At 38.2% G+C, this 18,506-nt stretch overlaps 1 protein-coding gene across 2 annotated transcripts in view; it reads left to right on the top strand.

Moving 5' to 3' along the window:
• Positions 1–15,550, top strand: part of Bzw1 (basic leucine zipper and W2 domains 1) — an 18,002-nt gene extending 2,452 nt beyond the window's left edge. The window contains exons 2-13 of one of the 2 annotated variants that reach the window (XM_015481213.2): positions 796–869; positions 3,599–3,775; positions 5,619–5,713; positions 6,140–6,205; positions 7,412–7,547; positions 8,354–8,463; positions 8,574–8,744; positions 9,186–9,332; positions 9,827–9,965; positions 11,285–11,407; positions 12,026–12,049; positions 15,339–15,550. In XM_015481213.2, coding sequence (XP_015336699.1) covers positions 806–869; positions 3,599–3,775; positions 5,619–5,713; positions 6,140–6,205; positions 7,412–7,547; positions 8,354–8,463; positions 8,574–8,744; positions 9,186–9,332; positions 9,827–9,965; positions 11,285–11,407; positions 12,026–12,049; positions 15,339–15,460 — 1,374 coding nt within the window. In that variant the 5' untranslated portion in view covers positions 796–805 and the 3' untranslated portion in view covers positions 15,461–15,550. Of the gene's footprint in view, positions 1–795; positions 870–3,598; positions 3,782–5,618; positions 5,714–6,139; positions 6,206–7,411; positions 7,548–8,353; positions 8,464–8,573; positions 8,745–9,185; positions 9,333–9,826; positions 9,966–11,284; positions 11,408–12,025; positions 12,473–15,338 lie in introns of those variants that run through there. The other variant, XM_048808267.1, reaches the window with a different exon arrangement.
• The last annotated feature ends 2,956 nt before the right edge of the window (positions 15,551–18,506 follow it).

Below are 18,506 nucleotides of genomic sequence, written 5' to 3' on the forward strand. Positions count from 1 at the left end.
GCGGGCGGATGTACGGGGCGGCGGGGCCCCCGGCGCGGAGCGCCTCGGCGCCTGTGGTCCGCTCGTTGCGGCGTCCGCCACCCCAGGCGACAGGGTCAGTGGAGAAGGGCCCACGGGACCCCACGGCACCCGACTGTAGCCGAGAGAGGGTTCCGGGACGGGGGCGGCTTATCTGCTGCTCTTGTGGGTGGCTAAGGAAGAGTGTGGGTTGGGAGGCACGTGCCCGGGGACGAGGCTCACTTAGACTGTAGGTTACAGGGCAAAGGAGGCCTGGCCGTCACAGCTAATTTTGCAGGCCGGAGTTGTGCAAGCTTCCGTTGCGATCACAGGCATGCCTTTGGGGTAGGGTGGTACTGCTCAGAAGAAGGGATTCCCCTTTTGACGGCGTCTCAGTATTGAAATACATATTTCGGTGACTAGTGGTAATTTCGGCGTTCTGTGGTGCTTAGAAGTAGTGGAAGATGTAGGCGAATTTAAAGAGGAATGTGGAAGAGACTTAACAATTATGTTTGTGATGGTGGATTTGTCACTGGTCACTGTGACACTGTAAAGTCATCCAAAGGTGTAGTTCCCAGGATTTCCTTAAAGTGCTTCTTACAGAGAGAAATGCAGATTTTGAAGTTAGATTTAATTCAAGTGAAGGTAATTCTTTGTGCCTGCACCTGGTATATTGTCAAGTTGAAAGTGTGTTCCATGTGTTTTATATGTGACTAGACTTAAGTTTTTTCTATGCTTCGTTTTTAAATGACTGTTACAACACAGATACTTTTTAAGGCCATATTTCTGTTTTCCTAGGGTGTCTTTTATGAATAATCAAAAGCAGCAAAAGCCAACGCTATCAGGCCAGCGTTTTAAAACCAGAAAAAGAGGTAAATATTTATGTTTTAATATCTCTCTTCACACCAGATATCTTTTGTATCCTGGTTCCTCTGACAGTCATTGCATAGTACTAAAACCTCAAGAGAGAATACCAGAAAGGAACTTGAATTTCTAGGTAACTTCCATTTCAGATGTGCCCCTAATACTTCTACTGCTTTCTCAAATTTGTGCTTTTTAATTATCAGCATATCTCTAAGCAGGTTATTCAATGTTGTTTTTAGTGTAAAAATAAAATACCTTCTAGGACTGGGGTTGTGGCTCAGTGGTGGAGTGCTTGCCTAGCATGTGTGAGGCACTGGGTTCAATTCTCAGCACCACATATAAATAAATAAATAAAGGTTCATCGACATCTTAAAAAAAAAAACTTTCTAAAAAAGGACTTCACTAGCTAGCAGTTTCATTTAAAAAAACTTTTGCTTGAGCAAAGAGGTTAATTTGTAAAAAGAAAATTCTTAATGTCATTAATTTCACCCAAGTTATGCCAAGATGTGTGGTAAGGATTGGGGTTGTAACTTAGTGGTACAGAGCTTGCCTTGGGTATGATCCGTAGCAGCACACACATCCCCCCCACCCCCCCAAAAAAGTGTAAAGAGAAAAGTAATAATTTACTCATAAAATGGAAGTAAATTATGGAGTAAGAGTCATATTGTAATGTGTAATGAAATTAAATATTGCTTACAGATTTAGTAAGAAACTAACTACTTTTTTTTTTTGTATTGGTGTGTACTTAAATGAATGTTGACTTCAGTAGCAAGGAATTGTGCTAGTAGTACAGGAGCTAAATAAGATATGGTGTCAGGTTTTTTATTAAGCTTAATATTTTCCCAAAACACTTTCAAGTATTCTTGCTTGAAAACACATAATCTGTTTTAAAAGAAGTTTAGAGAAATGGGTCAATTAATGGTAATAAGTTCTTTTTATTTTTCTTTTCTTTTTTTTTTTTCAAGAGTAAAAAATAAATTTAAGAAACAGAAAGGAGAAAGGGAGAGAAAGAGAGAGAGTGACTCTTCCAGAGAAGAGGGTCTCCAGAGCTGGTTCCCCAAGGAGTCGGGATGTCTTGCCCCTTTTTATAGATTTCAGGTTTCCTTTCTTCTCAGGCCTCCTCTTCCCACTCAGCCTATGTGACCAAAATGGCTGGAACAGAGCTTGGGGGAGGGGGCTACCATTCCCATGTGGGCCCAAAAAGGCTGGAAAGGAGCTACCCGGTATATTCTTTAGCAGTTTCTTGCTAGATATATTCATTAGCAGCTCCATGCTGGGAGGAATAATTCCCTGGGGGCAGGTGACCTTGGCAACTGGTGGCCTTGGAGGGGGAGTACTCATTTCTTTTTGGATCAGCCACCATCTTCCTGACCCAATCATTCATTATCTATAGGGACTATGTAAACCCAGTCTCTTTCCCCCTTCTGATTAAGGGAAGTGAACAGTGAGAGCTCTGGCTGCTTCCAGCTGGAAAGGGCTGACATGGAGCAAGCAGTTTGGGTTTCCCTTTTAGGAATGTTTTGGGTCAGTCTAGGGGTCTGTGCTAAAAGTCTGGTTTGAAGTCTTCTGAGAGGTGGGTGCTATTTGGTGACAATTCCAGATGAGCCCCCATCTGAACCTGGTCTTGAAAATCAGGATCTGGTCCTTGTTCCCCCAGTGTTGAAGATTAAACACCTGAGAAATGCTAAGGCAAGAGCAAAAGGTAAATTTTATTTAAGAAACAGACTCCTCCAGAGAGGACGGGGTCCAGAGCTGGTGCCCCTGTTTTTCTTTTTCTATCTTGAGTAATACACAACTGAGATATGTTACAGTCTTTTATAATCTCTAGTATTCTGTTCCCTTGTAGAGGTGGTGAGGAGAGCAAAGTGTGATTTGATTCTAGTCTTTGCAGGTACAGTTAGATTTAGCCAGTTAATTTTCTTAAGGAACAGGAGTTATAAACTAGAACAAATAATGCTGGTCAATAATATGCTTTCCAGCTGTGTGTTGTGGTGCACACCCATAATCCCAGCAAAGCAGGGGACTGAGGCAGGAGGGTCGAAAGTTCTAGGCCAGCCTCAGCAACTTAGCAGCAAAACCCCAAATTTTTTAAAAAGCATTCCTGTGTTCAATTTCCAGTAACTACCTCTCAAATAAACAAACAAAAAATTTAACCCTGGGAGCCAGCTGGGTGTGGTGACCTGCCCGAAATCCCAGTACCATTAAAAAAAAAAAATACATATACACACACTTTCCAAAGATTACTTTAATAAATACCAAATGAATGGTTAAATTAAAAACCAAATTGTTTGTGCATCTAAAGAACCAATACCCCAAGTATTTGGACAAATTTTCAAAGGGTCACTTAAGGTTTGAAGGATAGTCTAAACTCTGAAAAAGCCAAGATGCCTTAGAACATTCCAGTTGGAATTGTCTTGTGGCAGTAGGTACATGAAACATGAGTGCAATTTAGCTCACTTAATGAGATTTGTTTGAAAGAGTGGCAGGAGAAAAGCCACATAATTTGTGTGACTAGGTCATCCTGACTTACATTTGCAGAGGGAAGCTTGCAAAGGATATGAATATAGTCTCTTTCCTCTTGTGTTTATTGCAAGTATTGGGTCATGTAGCTTGTGTTTGCTTTTTTCCCAGCTGTTGAAATAAATGAAATTAAGAGGAATTTGGTTAACATATTATAGTTTGATGGTACAATAAGTCTTTTGGTAAGACTTCAAATGATTTGGGTTTTTCCCCACAGATGAAAAAGAGAGGTTTGACCCTACTCAGTTTCAAGACTGTATTATTCAAGGCTTAACTGAAACTGGTACTGATTTGGAAGCAGTAGCTAAGTTTCTTGATGCTTCTGGAGCAAAACTTGACTATCGCCGATATGCAGAAACACTCTTTGACATTCTGGTGGCTGGTGGAATGCTGGGTAAGTGTCTGGGTTTTGTTGGTTTAGGAATTTAGGGAAGTGAATGTACAGAGATTATGGAGAATCCAGAATATAGACTATTGATGAACCTATTGGGTGGGGTGGTATTTTGGGCTGTGTTGTATTTATTTCGTTTCTGCCCCCATAAGTTTTTCCATTCTTTTTTTCTAATTCATAATAAGTTATCAGATTTCCCTGTTCTGTCAAGAGTCATGTTTGAAGTCTAATTTCTTACAACATCCCCAATTGATGATTTTTCCAATATATGTTTTGAATACTACCATTTTATGGAGAAACTTCTACCCTTGTTTTGTTCTATGAATGCTCTAGTCCTGTGCTGCTCAGTACAGTAGCCATTTAGTCACATATGCCTATTAAGTACTTGGGATGAGGCTGGTGCAAATTAATATATGCAATAAGAATAAAGTACACATTGAATTTTAAAGATATAATAGAAAAGAGCCAGACATGATAGTGTAATCCCAGCTACTCAGTGAATCTAAGGCTGGATAATTAGCTTTAAGGCCATCTTGGGCAATATAATAAGGCCCCATCTCCAAAAAGACTTATTTTAAAAAGATAACAGAAAAAAGAATGTAAGACAAGTTATTTCAAAATGTTTTTAGAGTGATACTATATTGCCAGCCAAGCTATGAGGCTTACCTGACAGAGTGAATTACCCAGTAGTAGACCCGGGAACTTAGAACTCGTACCATTTTGGGGAGTGAAATTTGCCAAATTATATTGTTATGTTGTTTACATGTTTAAATATATATAATAACAAATCCCACCATAAACTATAATGCACCAATAAATGAGGGAAGAATTCATCCCTTTTAATGCCTAGTCAAGTGAGTATTTCTTTTCATTGCATTAGCCAATTTGTAGTAAAAAATATGAAAGATTTCTATTCATAATACTGTTACCAGTAAGGTTTTGGGGAGGGGGAAGATCTTTAAAAAATATTTACCAAGGAAGCCAGGTACATGTCTGTGATCCCAACTGTTAAGGAGGCTAAGGCAGAAGCATGGCAAGTTCAAAACTAGCTTAAACAGCCTAGGAAGACCCTGTCTCAATAAAAAGGGCTGGGGATGTGGCTCAGTGGTAGAGTGCCCTGGATTCAGTCCTGAGTACAGATTTTAATCAAAATTGTTTTTCTAAGGAACATTTAAAATACATCATAAAGAGAATAATATAATGAACACATCTGATCTTTTACCCAGCTTCAACAGTTATTAATATATCTGTGCTTTTTTCCTCCTTCCCCCGATTTTTTAAAGCATTAAGTTTTCATAACAGAATTTGTTTTTATAACAGAAGCTTGAAGGATTACTTTCTTCATGGAAAATTACATGTAATCAGAGCCATCTGTGAACATCTCCATTTGACAGATTTGGCACTACTGAATGGTTATAGTTACTTTAGGGTGCTAAGATTGTTCTATGTATTCCTGTGTACATTTTTACTCTTCATTCTTATATACTGAACCCACCAAACACACTGGTTGATTAATTTTGCTTTTAAATTTGTCTTTTAGGATGTTACCATCTTATTTTCTATTGAAAATTCTTCTAAAAAATATTTTTTTAAAAAATGGGGCTTGGGCTGTGGCTCAGCAGTAGTGCACTTGCCTGGCATGTGTTGGGTACTGGGTTCAATTCTCGGTACCACATATAAATAAATAGAATAAAGGTCTATCAACAACTAAAAAATATTTTAAAAATAATAAAATAAAATTGCAAAATTTGAGACTGGGATGTAGCACAGTGGTAGTGCCCTTGGTTCAATCCCCAGTGCTGAAAATAACTAAAATAAGCAAAATTCTTTGTAAAATATTCTTTAGCCCCAGGTGGTACACTGGCAGATGACATGATGCGTACACATGTCTGCGTGTTTGCAGCACAAGAAGACCTAGAGACCATGCAAGCATTTGCTCAGGTAAGTAAGATTTTACTTCATGTTTTCAGTTAGCTAATGTTTAAGGAACATTTTGCTTTAAAGGGAGGGACATGTAGTTGGGTGTGGTGTTGCAGGCCTATAATACCAGCCACTCAGGAGGCTGAGGTAGAAGGGTTTCAAGTTCAAGGCCAGCCTCAGCATTTTAGCAAGACTTATCTCAAAAAATAAAAAGGACTAAGGTGTAGCTCAGTGGTTAAATCTCCTATACCACAAGTGTGCTCATGCACACACCCAGCAATACAAATCTATAGAGAAGTTGCAATTAAGGCATTAGTAGTACTGGTATATTTAGGATTGAGGAGCTGATAAAACTCTTCCCAAGTTGATATAAAGTGTAAGCTTTTGCCTTTAGTGTTAAGACTTCCTTCTTTGCTGTTCTGGAAATAACTTTGGTGTTCTTCATAGGTTTTTAACAAGTTAATCAGGCGCTACAAATACCTGGAGAAAGGTTTTGAAGATGAAGTAAAAAAGGTATGAGGAGGGATTGGGTGTAGCTCAAAGGTAGAACAAGAATAGGGTCAGGAAGAGAATGTTAAATTCTAATTCCCACAGATTTGATGTAATTTTAAATACTTAAGTGAGCTGTAATTGAAATCTAATTTTGGAGTATATTATATAGTTTGTTAAAATAGTTCTAACTTGTGCACTGTTGCTTAGCTGTGTCCAAACAAATGGCAAAGTTAAAAGGCTAAGTGGAGTTGTTCAAAATATGGAGGGCAAAGGATCAGAGCCTAAAAAATTGAATAACAAATTTAGCTTAGCTTACTTGATATTTGAGTCCCAGTGTGAAATATTTTATAAACAGGTGCAAAGAAAATCTGATAACATTAATATTTATTGAGTGCCAGGTTTGTTCTAATTATATCAACTCATTTAATATTCATTGAAGACCCTGGGAGCCAGGTGTAATAAGATGCCTGTAATCCTAATGACTTGAAAGGCTGAGGCAGGAGGATTGCCAGTTTGAGACCAGCCTCAGCAATTTAATAAGGCCCTAGCAACTTAGCGAGGCCGTGTCTCAAGATTTTAAAAAAAATAAAAAGGGCTGCAGATGTAGCTCAGTGTAAAGCACTCCTGTGTTCAGTTCCCAGTTAACCCCCATCCCAGAACAAACCTGGGGAGGTTGAGGCAGGAGGATCACAAGTTTGAGACCAGACTCAGCAATTTAGCAAGATCCTATCTCGGGCTGGGGCTATAGCTCAGTGGCAGAGTGCTTGCCTAGCAAGCGTGAGGCACTGGGTTCAATCCTCAGCACCACATGAAAATAAAATGAAAATATTGTGTCCACCTATAACTAAAAAATAAATATTAAAAAAAGGCAAAAAAAAAAAATAAAGGCATTCTGTCTATCTACAACTACAAAAAAAAAAAAGGATCCTATCTCAGAATAAAAAGGACTAGAGGTGTAGCTCAGTGGTAAAGTACCCCTGGATTCAGTCCCAAATACAACCCTGGTAGGCAAATTTTATTATCCACATAAAGTGTGAGGAAACTGAAGCACAGAGATTAAATACTTTGCCCAAGATTATTTAGCTAATCAGTTATTACAGCTAAGATATAAACTTAAGTGGTTAGGTCCCAGAGCCCACCCTTTCAATCAATAGAGTGAGTGTACCTTGCTGTTTGTCTTAGTGTAAAGCAATTGCTTTTCTGACTCTAAACTATTTACTTTTACAGCTGCTGTTGTTCTTAAAGGGTTTTTCAGAGTCGGAGAGGAACAAGCTGGCTATGTTGACTGGTGTTCTTCTGGCTAATGGAACACTTAATGCATCCATTCTTAATAGCCTTTATAATGAGAATTTGGTTAAAGAAGGTAATTAACCTTTAGAATAGGGTAGTTTTTGAATGGATTAGAGTGGAGTAGGTGTAATTAAAGTAAAAAGAAATGCTTTGGGAACCCAGAAAGATTGGTACCAATTGGGACACTTGGGACATCTTTAATGGAGATGACACACCAGAAAGATGTCAAGCTGAAAGGAATAATTAGTTCCCACTTGTGGCTTCTGTATTCTGACAGTGATTTTTTTTTTTTTTTTTTTTTAAGCTAACTTGGGCTGGGGATATAGCTCAGTTGGTAGTGTGCTTGCCTCACATGCACAAGGCCCTGGGTTCAATCCCCAGTGCTATTAAAAAAAAAAACTAAATTTTTTTCTTCCCTTATATGGGGTACTAAGTATTTAAGGGCCTTTTAAATTCCTGTTATTGTAGGAACTGTTACCCTTAACTTACATTACAAAATACTAAGTATAAAGTTGGCCAAAAATATGCAACTAGCAAAGGATGAAATAGGTGGGGCTGGGATTGTGGCTCAGTGGTAGAGCACCTGGCGGGCGGGGCGGGACCCGGTTCCATTCTCAGCACCATATAAAAATAAAGGCATTGTGTTGTGTCCATCTACACCTGAAAAATAAACATTTTTTAAAAAAGAATGAAAATAGAGACATTGGAGTGAAAATGTAAGCAGTGGTAAAGGAAAACTGAGGGTTCAGTTTAGAAAGAGAATGAATAATCCTGTGTGGTTGAACTGTGGAGGGGGGAGCACATGGAGATAACAAGATTAAAATCTGAGAAGGTATTTCTGTTAGATGAGCTTTTTCTCCCCCCTTTCCCCTTTCACAGGAGTTTCAGCAGCTTTTGCTGTAAAACTCTTTAAATCATGGATAAATGAAAAAGACATCAATGCAGTAGCTGCAAGTCTTAGGAAAGTCAGCATGGATAACAGACTGATGGTTTGTAACTTTTTTTTCTTTCTTCCCATTCCTACCAACCCTGGAGGTATATGTAAGAGAAATTTTATTTTGAAATCTGAAAGGGGACAATATTTTAATTCTCCTTTCAGGAACTTTTTCCTGCCAACAAGCAAAGCGTTGAACACTTCACAAAGTATTTTACTGAGGCAGGCTTGAAAGAGCTTTCAGAGTATGTTCGGAATCAACAGACCATAGGAGCTCGCAAGGAGCTCCAGAAAGAACTTCAAGAACAGATGTCCCGTGGTGATCCATTTAAGGATGTAAGCAGTTTTTCTTTGAAGCATCTTTTTATGGCTAAACTTCTGGCAGTTTCATGCATTTGAGAAACTTCAGAAATATTTCACCAGAGTGAGTGAATTAATACTTAGAGAATTGTACTTCATCTTAGCCATTTTCATATAATTAATTATTCAGTACCTTACTGATGTCCCAAAATGATGAAACTTGGGTATTTTGTGCAGTCCATTTGACAGACCTGATTCTGTTTCCTTCTCAGTCCCTACTAGCTGGTTTGTGTGTAAAGTGAGGCTGAAATTCACGACCACTTCCAATTCCAAAGGTTCTATCTATATGTGGTACATATTGATTGTTGCTAATTGCATGAAAAGGTATTTTTATGCTTTCATAAAATGTCTAAGTTTGATGTGTGAAGTATATATATCAAAACTGACTTCCTTTACTAAATTTGGATTATTTTGCAGATAATTTTATATGTCAAGGAAGAGATGAAAAGAAACAACATCCCAGAACCAGTTGTCATTGGGATAGTCTGGTCAAGTGTAATGAGCACCGTGGAGTGGAACAAAAAAGAGGAGCTTGTAGCAGAGCAAGCCATCAAGCACTTGAAGGTATTAGAACTGTGCCTGACAAACTGTTCTGCTTTTAAGTGGGGATAAGTGAACTGTCACTGTACTTTTCTAAGCGGATATATCACATCTTTGGTTCCTGGGGATGACCCTCCAGTAAGTAGACAAGTAACATATTAACTACTGATAACACTTTTAAGTCTGACTTAGGCTTTATTTGGTTCACAGGTTAAAAAACAAGAAAGAGTTTAAAAGTAATTTAAGCCTGCAATTTGATGTTTGTTTTTGAGAGAATATTGGAAAACACCCCCCACCCATATTAACTGTTCAACAGTTGCCTGACATGCTTACAGAATTATTTGATTTTGATGCTTAGTAGGTTTATGGGAGTTTGTTTTGCTTTAATATTCTTGCTTTTAATTTCCAATAAATATATTTCACAGTGATTTTAAAATATGGGTTGTGTTCTGTGTTGTAAGAGTTTTGTAATGGTTGGTTATTGTATTGAATGACTAAATAGTCTCTTCCTTTAAAAGCAATACAGCCCTCTACTTGCTGCCTTTACTACTCAAGGTCAGTCTGAGCTGACTCTGTTACTGAAGATTCAGGAGTATTGCTATGACAACATTCATTTCATGAAAGCCTTCCAGAAAATAGTGGTGCTTTTTTATAAAGGTAATATAAATTTTGAATGTTGTGAATGTGTTTTTTTATATTCTTGAACTAGAGGAGCCAGGTGTGATGGCACATGCCTGTAATTCCATCTACTCAGAAGGCCAAGGCAGGAGGACCACAAGTTTGATTCCAGCCAAACTTCACAAGATCCTGTCTCAAAATGAAAAGGAGGATTGGAGGGTGGCAAGTCCTTGAATAGTCCATTGTTTTCAAAATGAGTATCTGAACTTGGGCTCCTTGAACTGTTTTACATCTAGGCATCTTTGATTAAGTTGGGTGCTTTTTAGAATATTTCTGTCAGAATATCTTCCTATTCACAAGTTAAAATTCAAAGCCATTGTGATGGAGTCTGAGAGTTGACTCTTAACACTTCTAACCACACCACATCAAATTCCCCCAGGTTGGGGCTGGGGATGTGGCTCAAGTGGTAGCGCGCTTGATCCTCAGCACCACATACAAAGAAAGATGTTGTGTCCACCGAAAACTAAAATAAATAAATAAATAAATATTTTTAAAAATTCTCTCTCAAAAAAAAAATTTCCCCTGGTCCCTTCTCCAGACATACTTCCTACCTCTAGTCTTCTGCCTGTGGGAAGCCCATCACTCAATGTTGATTTTCATTTGTGCTTTAAGACTAGTTTAGAATGCTTCTGTAACTCCCCTATTGCAGTTTTTGCTTCTTTCCTGAGATCTGAGTTATAGAAACATGCTGTAAATTTAGTAGTAAATGCAGGCCTCTGTTGGGAGAGAACCCATGCAGGCAGTTAATTTATTAGTTGGTGATTGCACTTTACAGTTCCCCATTTATTTATCAGAGCAGCCTGAGTCCCAGTAGATATAGATGGTGTGTACATGTGTTCTCTCTCTAGTTCTCAATGATGATCTTTTTAGTTCTGTGTATTCTAAACTTAAGAACAGGAATCAACCCTGGTCTCTAAAAAATGTTTAAAAGGAAAGTATGGAAAATGGGTAGTACCTATGCTTCAGTGATTGTCATCTTGTATTTAGGTTTATTGAAAGCATTTATTCAAATCCCTACAGTTTGGGTAGTTTCATACATGGGCAGCAAGTTGAGAAAAGTCTTTTAAAAATAATGATCCTTTCATCTTTTTAACTTCTTGAAATTGTGAAGAAACCAGTGTTTTGAATAGATTTATCTTACAACCAACAAAAATAATGTTTTTACTTTCTGTAAAAATGTTGTTGCCAAGTAGGCATTGATAGTTGATAATTTTGAACCACCTTAGGTAGTTGTAATTCTGCCTCATGTGGAGAAATACATTAAAACTCCTAATGAAATGATTTATTGCGCTCTATAGCTGAAGTCCTGAGTGAAGAGCCGATTCTGAAGTGGTATAAAGATGCACATGTTGCAAAGGGGAAAAGTGTCTTCCTTGAACAAATGAAGAAGTTTGTTGAATGGCTCAAAAATGCTGAAGAAGGTAAGTCTTTCCCTTTGTGCAGATGGTTTGGAAACTGATTTTAATATTTAGGCTATATGTCCACATTTGCATTCTTCTCATTCTCTTGCTGCTTTGTACCTAGGGAGTACATACTTTGTTTACTTATGACAAACTTGCAAATAGTCATTTGATTTAAGCCAGTTGGGGAAATTAGGCTATAATTATTAAAGTATTTCGATGGCACAGCTATAATACTAAAGATTCTTAGAAGGGATATTGATTTTTTGTTTGGTACTGGGGATTAAACCCATGGGTGCTGTACCACTGAGCTACATATATACCCCCTGTCCCTTTTTTTTTCATTTTGGGATGGGTTCTTGCTAAGCTGCTGAGGCTGGCCTCAAACTTGGAATCCTCCCTGCCTCAGCCTCCTGAGGAGCTGAAATCACAGGTGTATATCATCATGCCTGGCAGGAAATTGATAAGTTTGAGAATATTTATTTATTTTGAGATTTATGAATGAATACTTTTTAATGTCTTCATATAAGTAAGATATTGCTAGTGGAATTCTTCTTTAATTTTAAGTGTTTTAAAGTAGAAAATGGGAAATTTTGCTTTCTGACATATAATGTTTGACTACATTTTCCCCCTTTCTAGAATCTGAGTCTGAAGCTGAAGAAGGTGACTGAATTTTGAAACTACATCCTCAGTAAAGCAAACAGGAATTGTAGATAAAATGTCATGTCTCATGTGTCCTGGTTCTTACATCTTCCTACCTCCCTATATCAAGCATGATATAAGGGCTTTCATGGCAAATTTTATTTTAACTGTTTCTATGGTTACTGGAAATGTTGGGTTTAGTTTCTAAAACCATGTTTTAAGTAGCTGCAGGAGCTATAGATTTGAATCTAATGTTGCATTAGTCTTTTCAGTTATCTTCTACCTCCTGTATTTTCTACTGTAATAATGTAATTTAAGGCCTTCCACAATGAACAGTTCACTTTATTCCCTGGGTTTTCTATATATAAACAGTTTTCAAGATATGATTTGGTTAAAAATAATTTGTTATAAAAATTCTGTTTGCAAATTAAACTGTAAAAGTATGCAAAGTCTCAAAAGGCAATGGTTTGTGTGATAATTTGGTATGCCTAGAGCCCTATTCATCAATGAAAGTCTCTTACACAGTAATTGAACTCATTAACATGATCCTGAGTATTTGGACCATTGCTTGCATGTTAACATTTACTTGTATTTTTAATCCCAGATGTCCTTAAGTTCAATTGTTTGCTCTCTGTTTTTCATCATTAGTGAAGCTATGGAGAACAAACTTGAAGTTTGAGGAATCTCATATGTCAGAGATGGTAGGAAGAAGAAAATTGAACTTTTTCCCATTGAGAAACTTCTGCATTCAGTTTGTATCTTTCTAGGCAAAACAAATGGATACTCTTTTCATATGAACATTTTCAAATGTACCATAGAAGTCTTATTTTGTGCTCAGAATACCCTTAGATTGATATGAAAGGACTTCTAAAAAAGTGTGAATAGAGGAAATGACTGTTNCCAAATTGTAAACACCTACACAGAATTATGATGTAGCTGAAACTACATTGACATTTTTACGACCAAATCATTGCATGTTATTGCCGTACAAAGTGTACCCTGTTCTATTATATACTGTGTATAGTGAAAGAGTGTGTAGTCTTCCAGAACTACATTATGATCTTTGATCATAGTTTTTTTCTTCATAATGACACAGTAGTGTTTACTTACTACAGTATTTAGTAAATGGATAAGTCATCTGTGAGTATGATATGAAGAAAGGGAATGCTTTATAAAACAATTGCAGATTTTCATTTTGAATTTTAAAACGCAGCTGCCAGTGCCAACCTATGGCCTCAGATATGTAATTCTTAATAAAGATGTTAAACTTGTACTTTTAATTTTATGATTGGATAAATGTTAAGTTGATTTTCCTAGTTTGGTGTCAGTTTCTAAGGTTAAGTTTCTACTTGGATGCTATAATTAAATGTGTGTTTAGAGCTGATAAATTTCTTAGTCTTCCTCTAGGATTATTGTCCTAGAAATTCTTTTTGTTCTCATAAATATTCATTCCAGATACCAAAACGGCCACGGGGTTTTTTAACATGATTATGATGGTGATGAGGGGAAAATGCACATTTAAGAGATTAACCTCTGGTTCAGTGTTTCTTCTACGTTTCCCCCCAAGAAATTTATTTTTTTCCTAGTGGCATCCCCAATAAATTTTAATATCATAGATATGGTGTGTATGTACTGTGTCTGTGCTTTATATATGAAAGGAGTAAGACTTTGGTTCCCCCTTGGGGAGAAGTCACCTCCATAGAGAATGTACACTTATATACCTATTAAAAAAGGAGTGAAAGCTGGGTACAGTAGCTTCTGCCTGTAATCCCAGGTACTTGGGAGGCTGAGTCAGGAGGAATGAAAGCTGGAGATACCAGTTGAACAATTTAGACTGTCTCAAAAATTGGGATTGGATGTTGCTCAGTGGTCAAGGCTTACCTAGTGTGTGTGAGGCACCAGTTTGATTTCTAGTGCTGTGGGGGTGGGTGTTGGTTTTTTTTAAAAGAGGAGTCCTAAGGATACGTGTTTATGCATGTCCTTGGTGAGAAGCAGTATTTTTTTTTTTTTTCCTGTCAGGATCACTAGGAAATGAAAGGAATTCCCATAAGTCATCTTTCAACAGTTTCCTTTGTACCTTAGCCCACCAGGCAAGGCATTTCCTATTGGCTTTTGGAGATTCTTACTTGGTTGTAAATGTATCAATAAATAGAATCATTTGGACTTCTAATATGTAAAAATGTTTGAAAATCTTACAGATGACTGATTTATCTCAAGGTTGTGGGGACAATGCTAATGAATTTTTACTGTTCACTGAAGTAGGCTGCTTATAGAAAATAACGCACCACCACTGTGGGTTGACTTTAAATGTAGATGCCAACGTTGGCATATGTACATTAGACTATAAAATTTGCTTTGTAAAAATTCCTCGGTTGCTATTCACAGTTGCCATGTAAAGTAGATTAATAAGCATTTCTGTGAGAAATCTGTTAAATTGCCTTACCATGATTTTTTTAATATGCAATATTAGTCCTTTAGTATCAATATGAGGTATTTCTATTCACCAGCCTACTGAAGACTAAAGATTTAAAATATTGGGAATAAAAAGGGTTTTCAGTAGGCTTGATTTTAAATGGAAACTGAAAAATCTGATAAGTACTATGGTCTTGACTTTTGTCTTAGAAGTTGAATTCCAGTGGATTATAATCTGAACACAAACTTAGATATAATTGAAAACTGGATGAGAAAAGCTTCCCAACTCTTCTCCCCACCCTATCCCTATTTAACTATGGGCAGTTTAGGAATCTGGCAAATCAGCCATTTTCATTCTCCAGTGCACTTATTAATGAAGTGAAAGAATGAGAGCACTTTACAAATGTACTTAAATCACTGTCACTTTAGTCCCTCTTAATCAGAAATTTAAAGCTCCACTGATGTATTATCTAGATGAGAGTGGTAAAAAGCTGCAGATTCCTTGCTTTTGTAGACTGCTCAGAGACCCATTTTGTAAAACAATCAAAAGTTGGGTGTGTGTGTGTGTGTGTAGATTTATACAGCTCAGTGGCAGAGTACTTCCCTAACATACACAAGGCCCTCGGTTTGATCCCTAAGACTACAAAGAAAAAAATAATGAGCTAGGAGCCAATTCATGCTAAAATACTAAGGACAAAAGAATTGAAGGGACAAAAATTGTTTAAACTATTTCTTAAAATATTGAAGGTTGTGCTTAAAATTAAGTTCACTTAAATAAATTAGTTGGAAATAAGTGACCTGGTTATAGACTGAAGCTTTTATTACTTAAAAAGATGTTCTACATTCTATTTTAAGGATAAAATATTTTCTCTGTAAATACACCTCATTTCTATTCTAGTTAGGCATAATGGAGCCGGGCACAGCAAACAGTTGAAGAATGGAGGAAACCGGATAGCTGGTAACCCAGATAGCTCTTGGCACTCTGTGAACAACCTCAAGTACAGCCATCTAAGCCAGTGATATTGCTGCATTCATTATTTGTGTTTAACTGTGAAACTTGCATCTTGTCTGTACTCTTGAAATTGAATAAAATTTCATGAGACTTGTTAATGTAGAGAAAAGCAATGACTGTTCAGTTGGTTGTACACTAAAGCCTCAGACCTTGACCTTATTTCATGGTTTAATTAGGAACCAAAGGGCTTTCTCAGACATGCTTTTCTTCTAGATGGCACCTTTGCATTTGTATGGCTTACATATTTCAAACTTGAGTGTGGTGGTGTATACCTATAATCCCAGCAATTTGGGAGGCTAAGACAGAATTACAAGTTTGAGGCCAGCCTGGGCCACCTGGCAAGAACCTGTCTCAAAAATAACTGGGGGTGCAGCTCAGTAGTAAAGGGCTCTGGGTTCAATCCAAAGACCCCAGCCAGTGTTTGGTTTTCAAAGATACCAATTCCATTTATTCTCTCCAGAGTAGGCTGTAGGTCCCTATCAGCCCGCATGTCTAGTGGATCAAACTCTGTCCACTCCAGCTCCAAAATAACCTATCAAATACTGTCACCTTAATTCAAGCCACCAGTATCTTAAATGGAGAAGTGACCTCTGCGTACACTTCGTACACATCATCTGTTAGCATAGTAGCTAGAACATTCTTTAAGTACACTTTAAGTTCAAAAGCTTGGCTTCCCCTAGAAAGCCCTACATGATCACTTCAGTTGAATCTGCGTTTCCCTCTTACTATATGCCCAATATTCCTAATGTCTGTGGAAAGTTATGAACTCTACCTAACAAACTGTATAAGGAGGACTCCCGTATTTACGATCAATGTCCATCATACAAGGCTGGATTCCCAGTGGATAAAATACGTAAGGCCCAGGGGAACATTAAGTGTAAACACAGTGGCCTCATCACTCCAGCAGCCTTGGGACACTTCTGGATGAAAGGTGGTTCTAAGCATAGGACAGACACTTCACCAGGGTCCACAGTAAGGATTACACTAAACCTAAAGCTACAATTGCTGCCTGATTATTATTTTTTTTTAAAGGTTGGCCACCAGCCAAAAAAAAGGTGTCAGTATATTAGCAGCAAAATTGGCCTGGTTATTATGAAAGAGGGTTTGTAGTACAAGGCAGGATATTCAGGGCTTTGGGGTCTCCCTTGGGCATTTCTTAGGATAACAGTTTCTTGACTATTAAAAGTGGATAATTACCACACTCATCACCTTACAAGGGCATAGTAAGCAGTGACTCAACTCAATTTCCCCACAAGGGATGAAGAAGCCTGGCACAATGGTGCATGCCTGTAATCCCAGCCACTTGGGAAGCTGAGGTGGAAGGATCATGAGTTCAAACCAAGCCTCAGCAACTTAGCAAGTCCCTATCTCTAATAAAATATTTTAAAAGGGCTGGGGATGTGGCTCAGTGGTTAATTGCCCCTGGGTTCAATCCCTGGCACCAAAAGGGGGGGGGGGGAGGATGAAGATGTTGATACTATGAGGAAAACAAAATTCAATTAATAATTCTAATTTCCACATGTGTGGGGTTTTCCCAAACTCAGTTCTCTGGGTGTTGTCATGGCCACAGCCCAATTATGCCAGGTCAGTGTGGTAGGTTGTTGGAAAGCCAAAGTGCCTGGACTCAGTGAGGGAGACATGACATTGGGGCAGATGAATGCCCCAATTCCAAGAAGAGTTCAGTAGCAACAGGCTGAGCAGATGGCACCTTCAACCTTCATGGTGTTTCACCAAGCACTGCCTCCTCTCATGGTGTTAGTTGGGTAGTGGCCAGCTAGATACGTGGCACATACCCTTTTTCACAGTGCCCTCCATTCCACATCAGGCCCCAAAGAAGGGTTTTACATTAGGCTACAGAAGCAGTGACTTCATCAGCATTAGCTTGCTTGTATGACCAACATTCCAAGGAGTAACTGTCCAGATGTACATGCAGTGAAACAGCTTTCTTCAGATAACACTAACTTGCTCTGGTTTTCAGCATGTACAAAAGAAAGCCAGTGTCTTTCAAGGTAATATGTATCTGCCATGTGGTGACACAGAGCATAGCTGTAATCACAGCCATTTGGAGGCTGAGGCAGTAGGATCACAATTTCAAAGTCAATCTGGGTAATTTAGTGAGACCAATCTCCAGTATTTGCATACGTATCTAGACTTTCTGGTCTAGGTTTGCTCTCATTTTCCCTTTGGCTAGGGTTTTTTTGGCAAAAAAAGGGGGCACTCAGGGACATTTTTTCCCCTTTTTAACTTATTGTCTCCCTCTTTAGAATTGAGACAGGTGTTCTAAAACTCAAAATACAATCCTTATACTACCTGGAGTTAGCATCAGATCTCCACAGGTTAGTTAAGGATTCAGTCTCACAAGACTCAGTCCCCACTCAAATGACAATCACACATCTTTGTTGTTTTGGGTTTATGTGTGATTGATAGGCATCAAATCCCCTTATATGTATGCCAGGCAAGTGCCCTACCACTGACCTATCCAGCAGTTTTTAAATTGTATTATGAGAAGGTCCCAAACTACATTGCCTAGGCTGGCCTCCAACTTGAGGTCTTCCTATCTCAGCCTCCCAAACACCTGGATTACAGGTCTGTACCACCAACACTAGCTGGCGTCTGGTTATTTATTTAGTGGTGTTGGGGATTGAACCCAGGGCCTTATGCATGCAAGGCAAGCACTCTACCAACTGAGCTACATTCCCAGTCCTTTCTCAGATTATTTTTAACTGACCAGTTAAACATGTCATTTATTGGCTTGTAGTTCTCATATCTCCCTCTTCAAGTTTGATAATTTTGTAGAGCAGCACACAGGATTCAGGAAAACTGTTAGGGTCTGTAAACAAGTCAGGATGGCGCCTGGCATTTTGCCAGAGGGAGTAGTTTGTGAAGTAACACCAGCGAGCCATTAAGTGTGGAGATTCCTTATTGGTTGACTGCTGTATCTAGTTTATGTTAATTAAGATAAGCTGTGTGGAATGTATATATATATTGCTCCTGTCCTACAATAAACGGCTCCCACTCTTGCTGTATCAATGTACACAAGTTCCTCATCACCCC

This window comes from Marmota marmota, unplaced genomic scaffold, assembly GCF_001458135.2.
Source record: "Marmota marmota marmota unplaced genomic scaffold, marMar, whole genome shotgun sequence".
NCBI classification, from domain to species: Eukaryota; Metazoa; Chordata; class Mammalia; order Rodentia; family Sciuridae; genus Marmota; species Marmota marmota.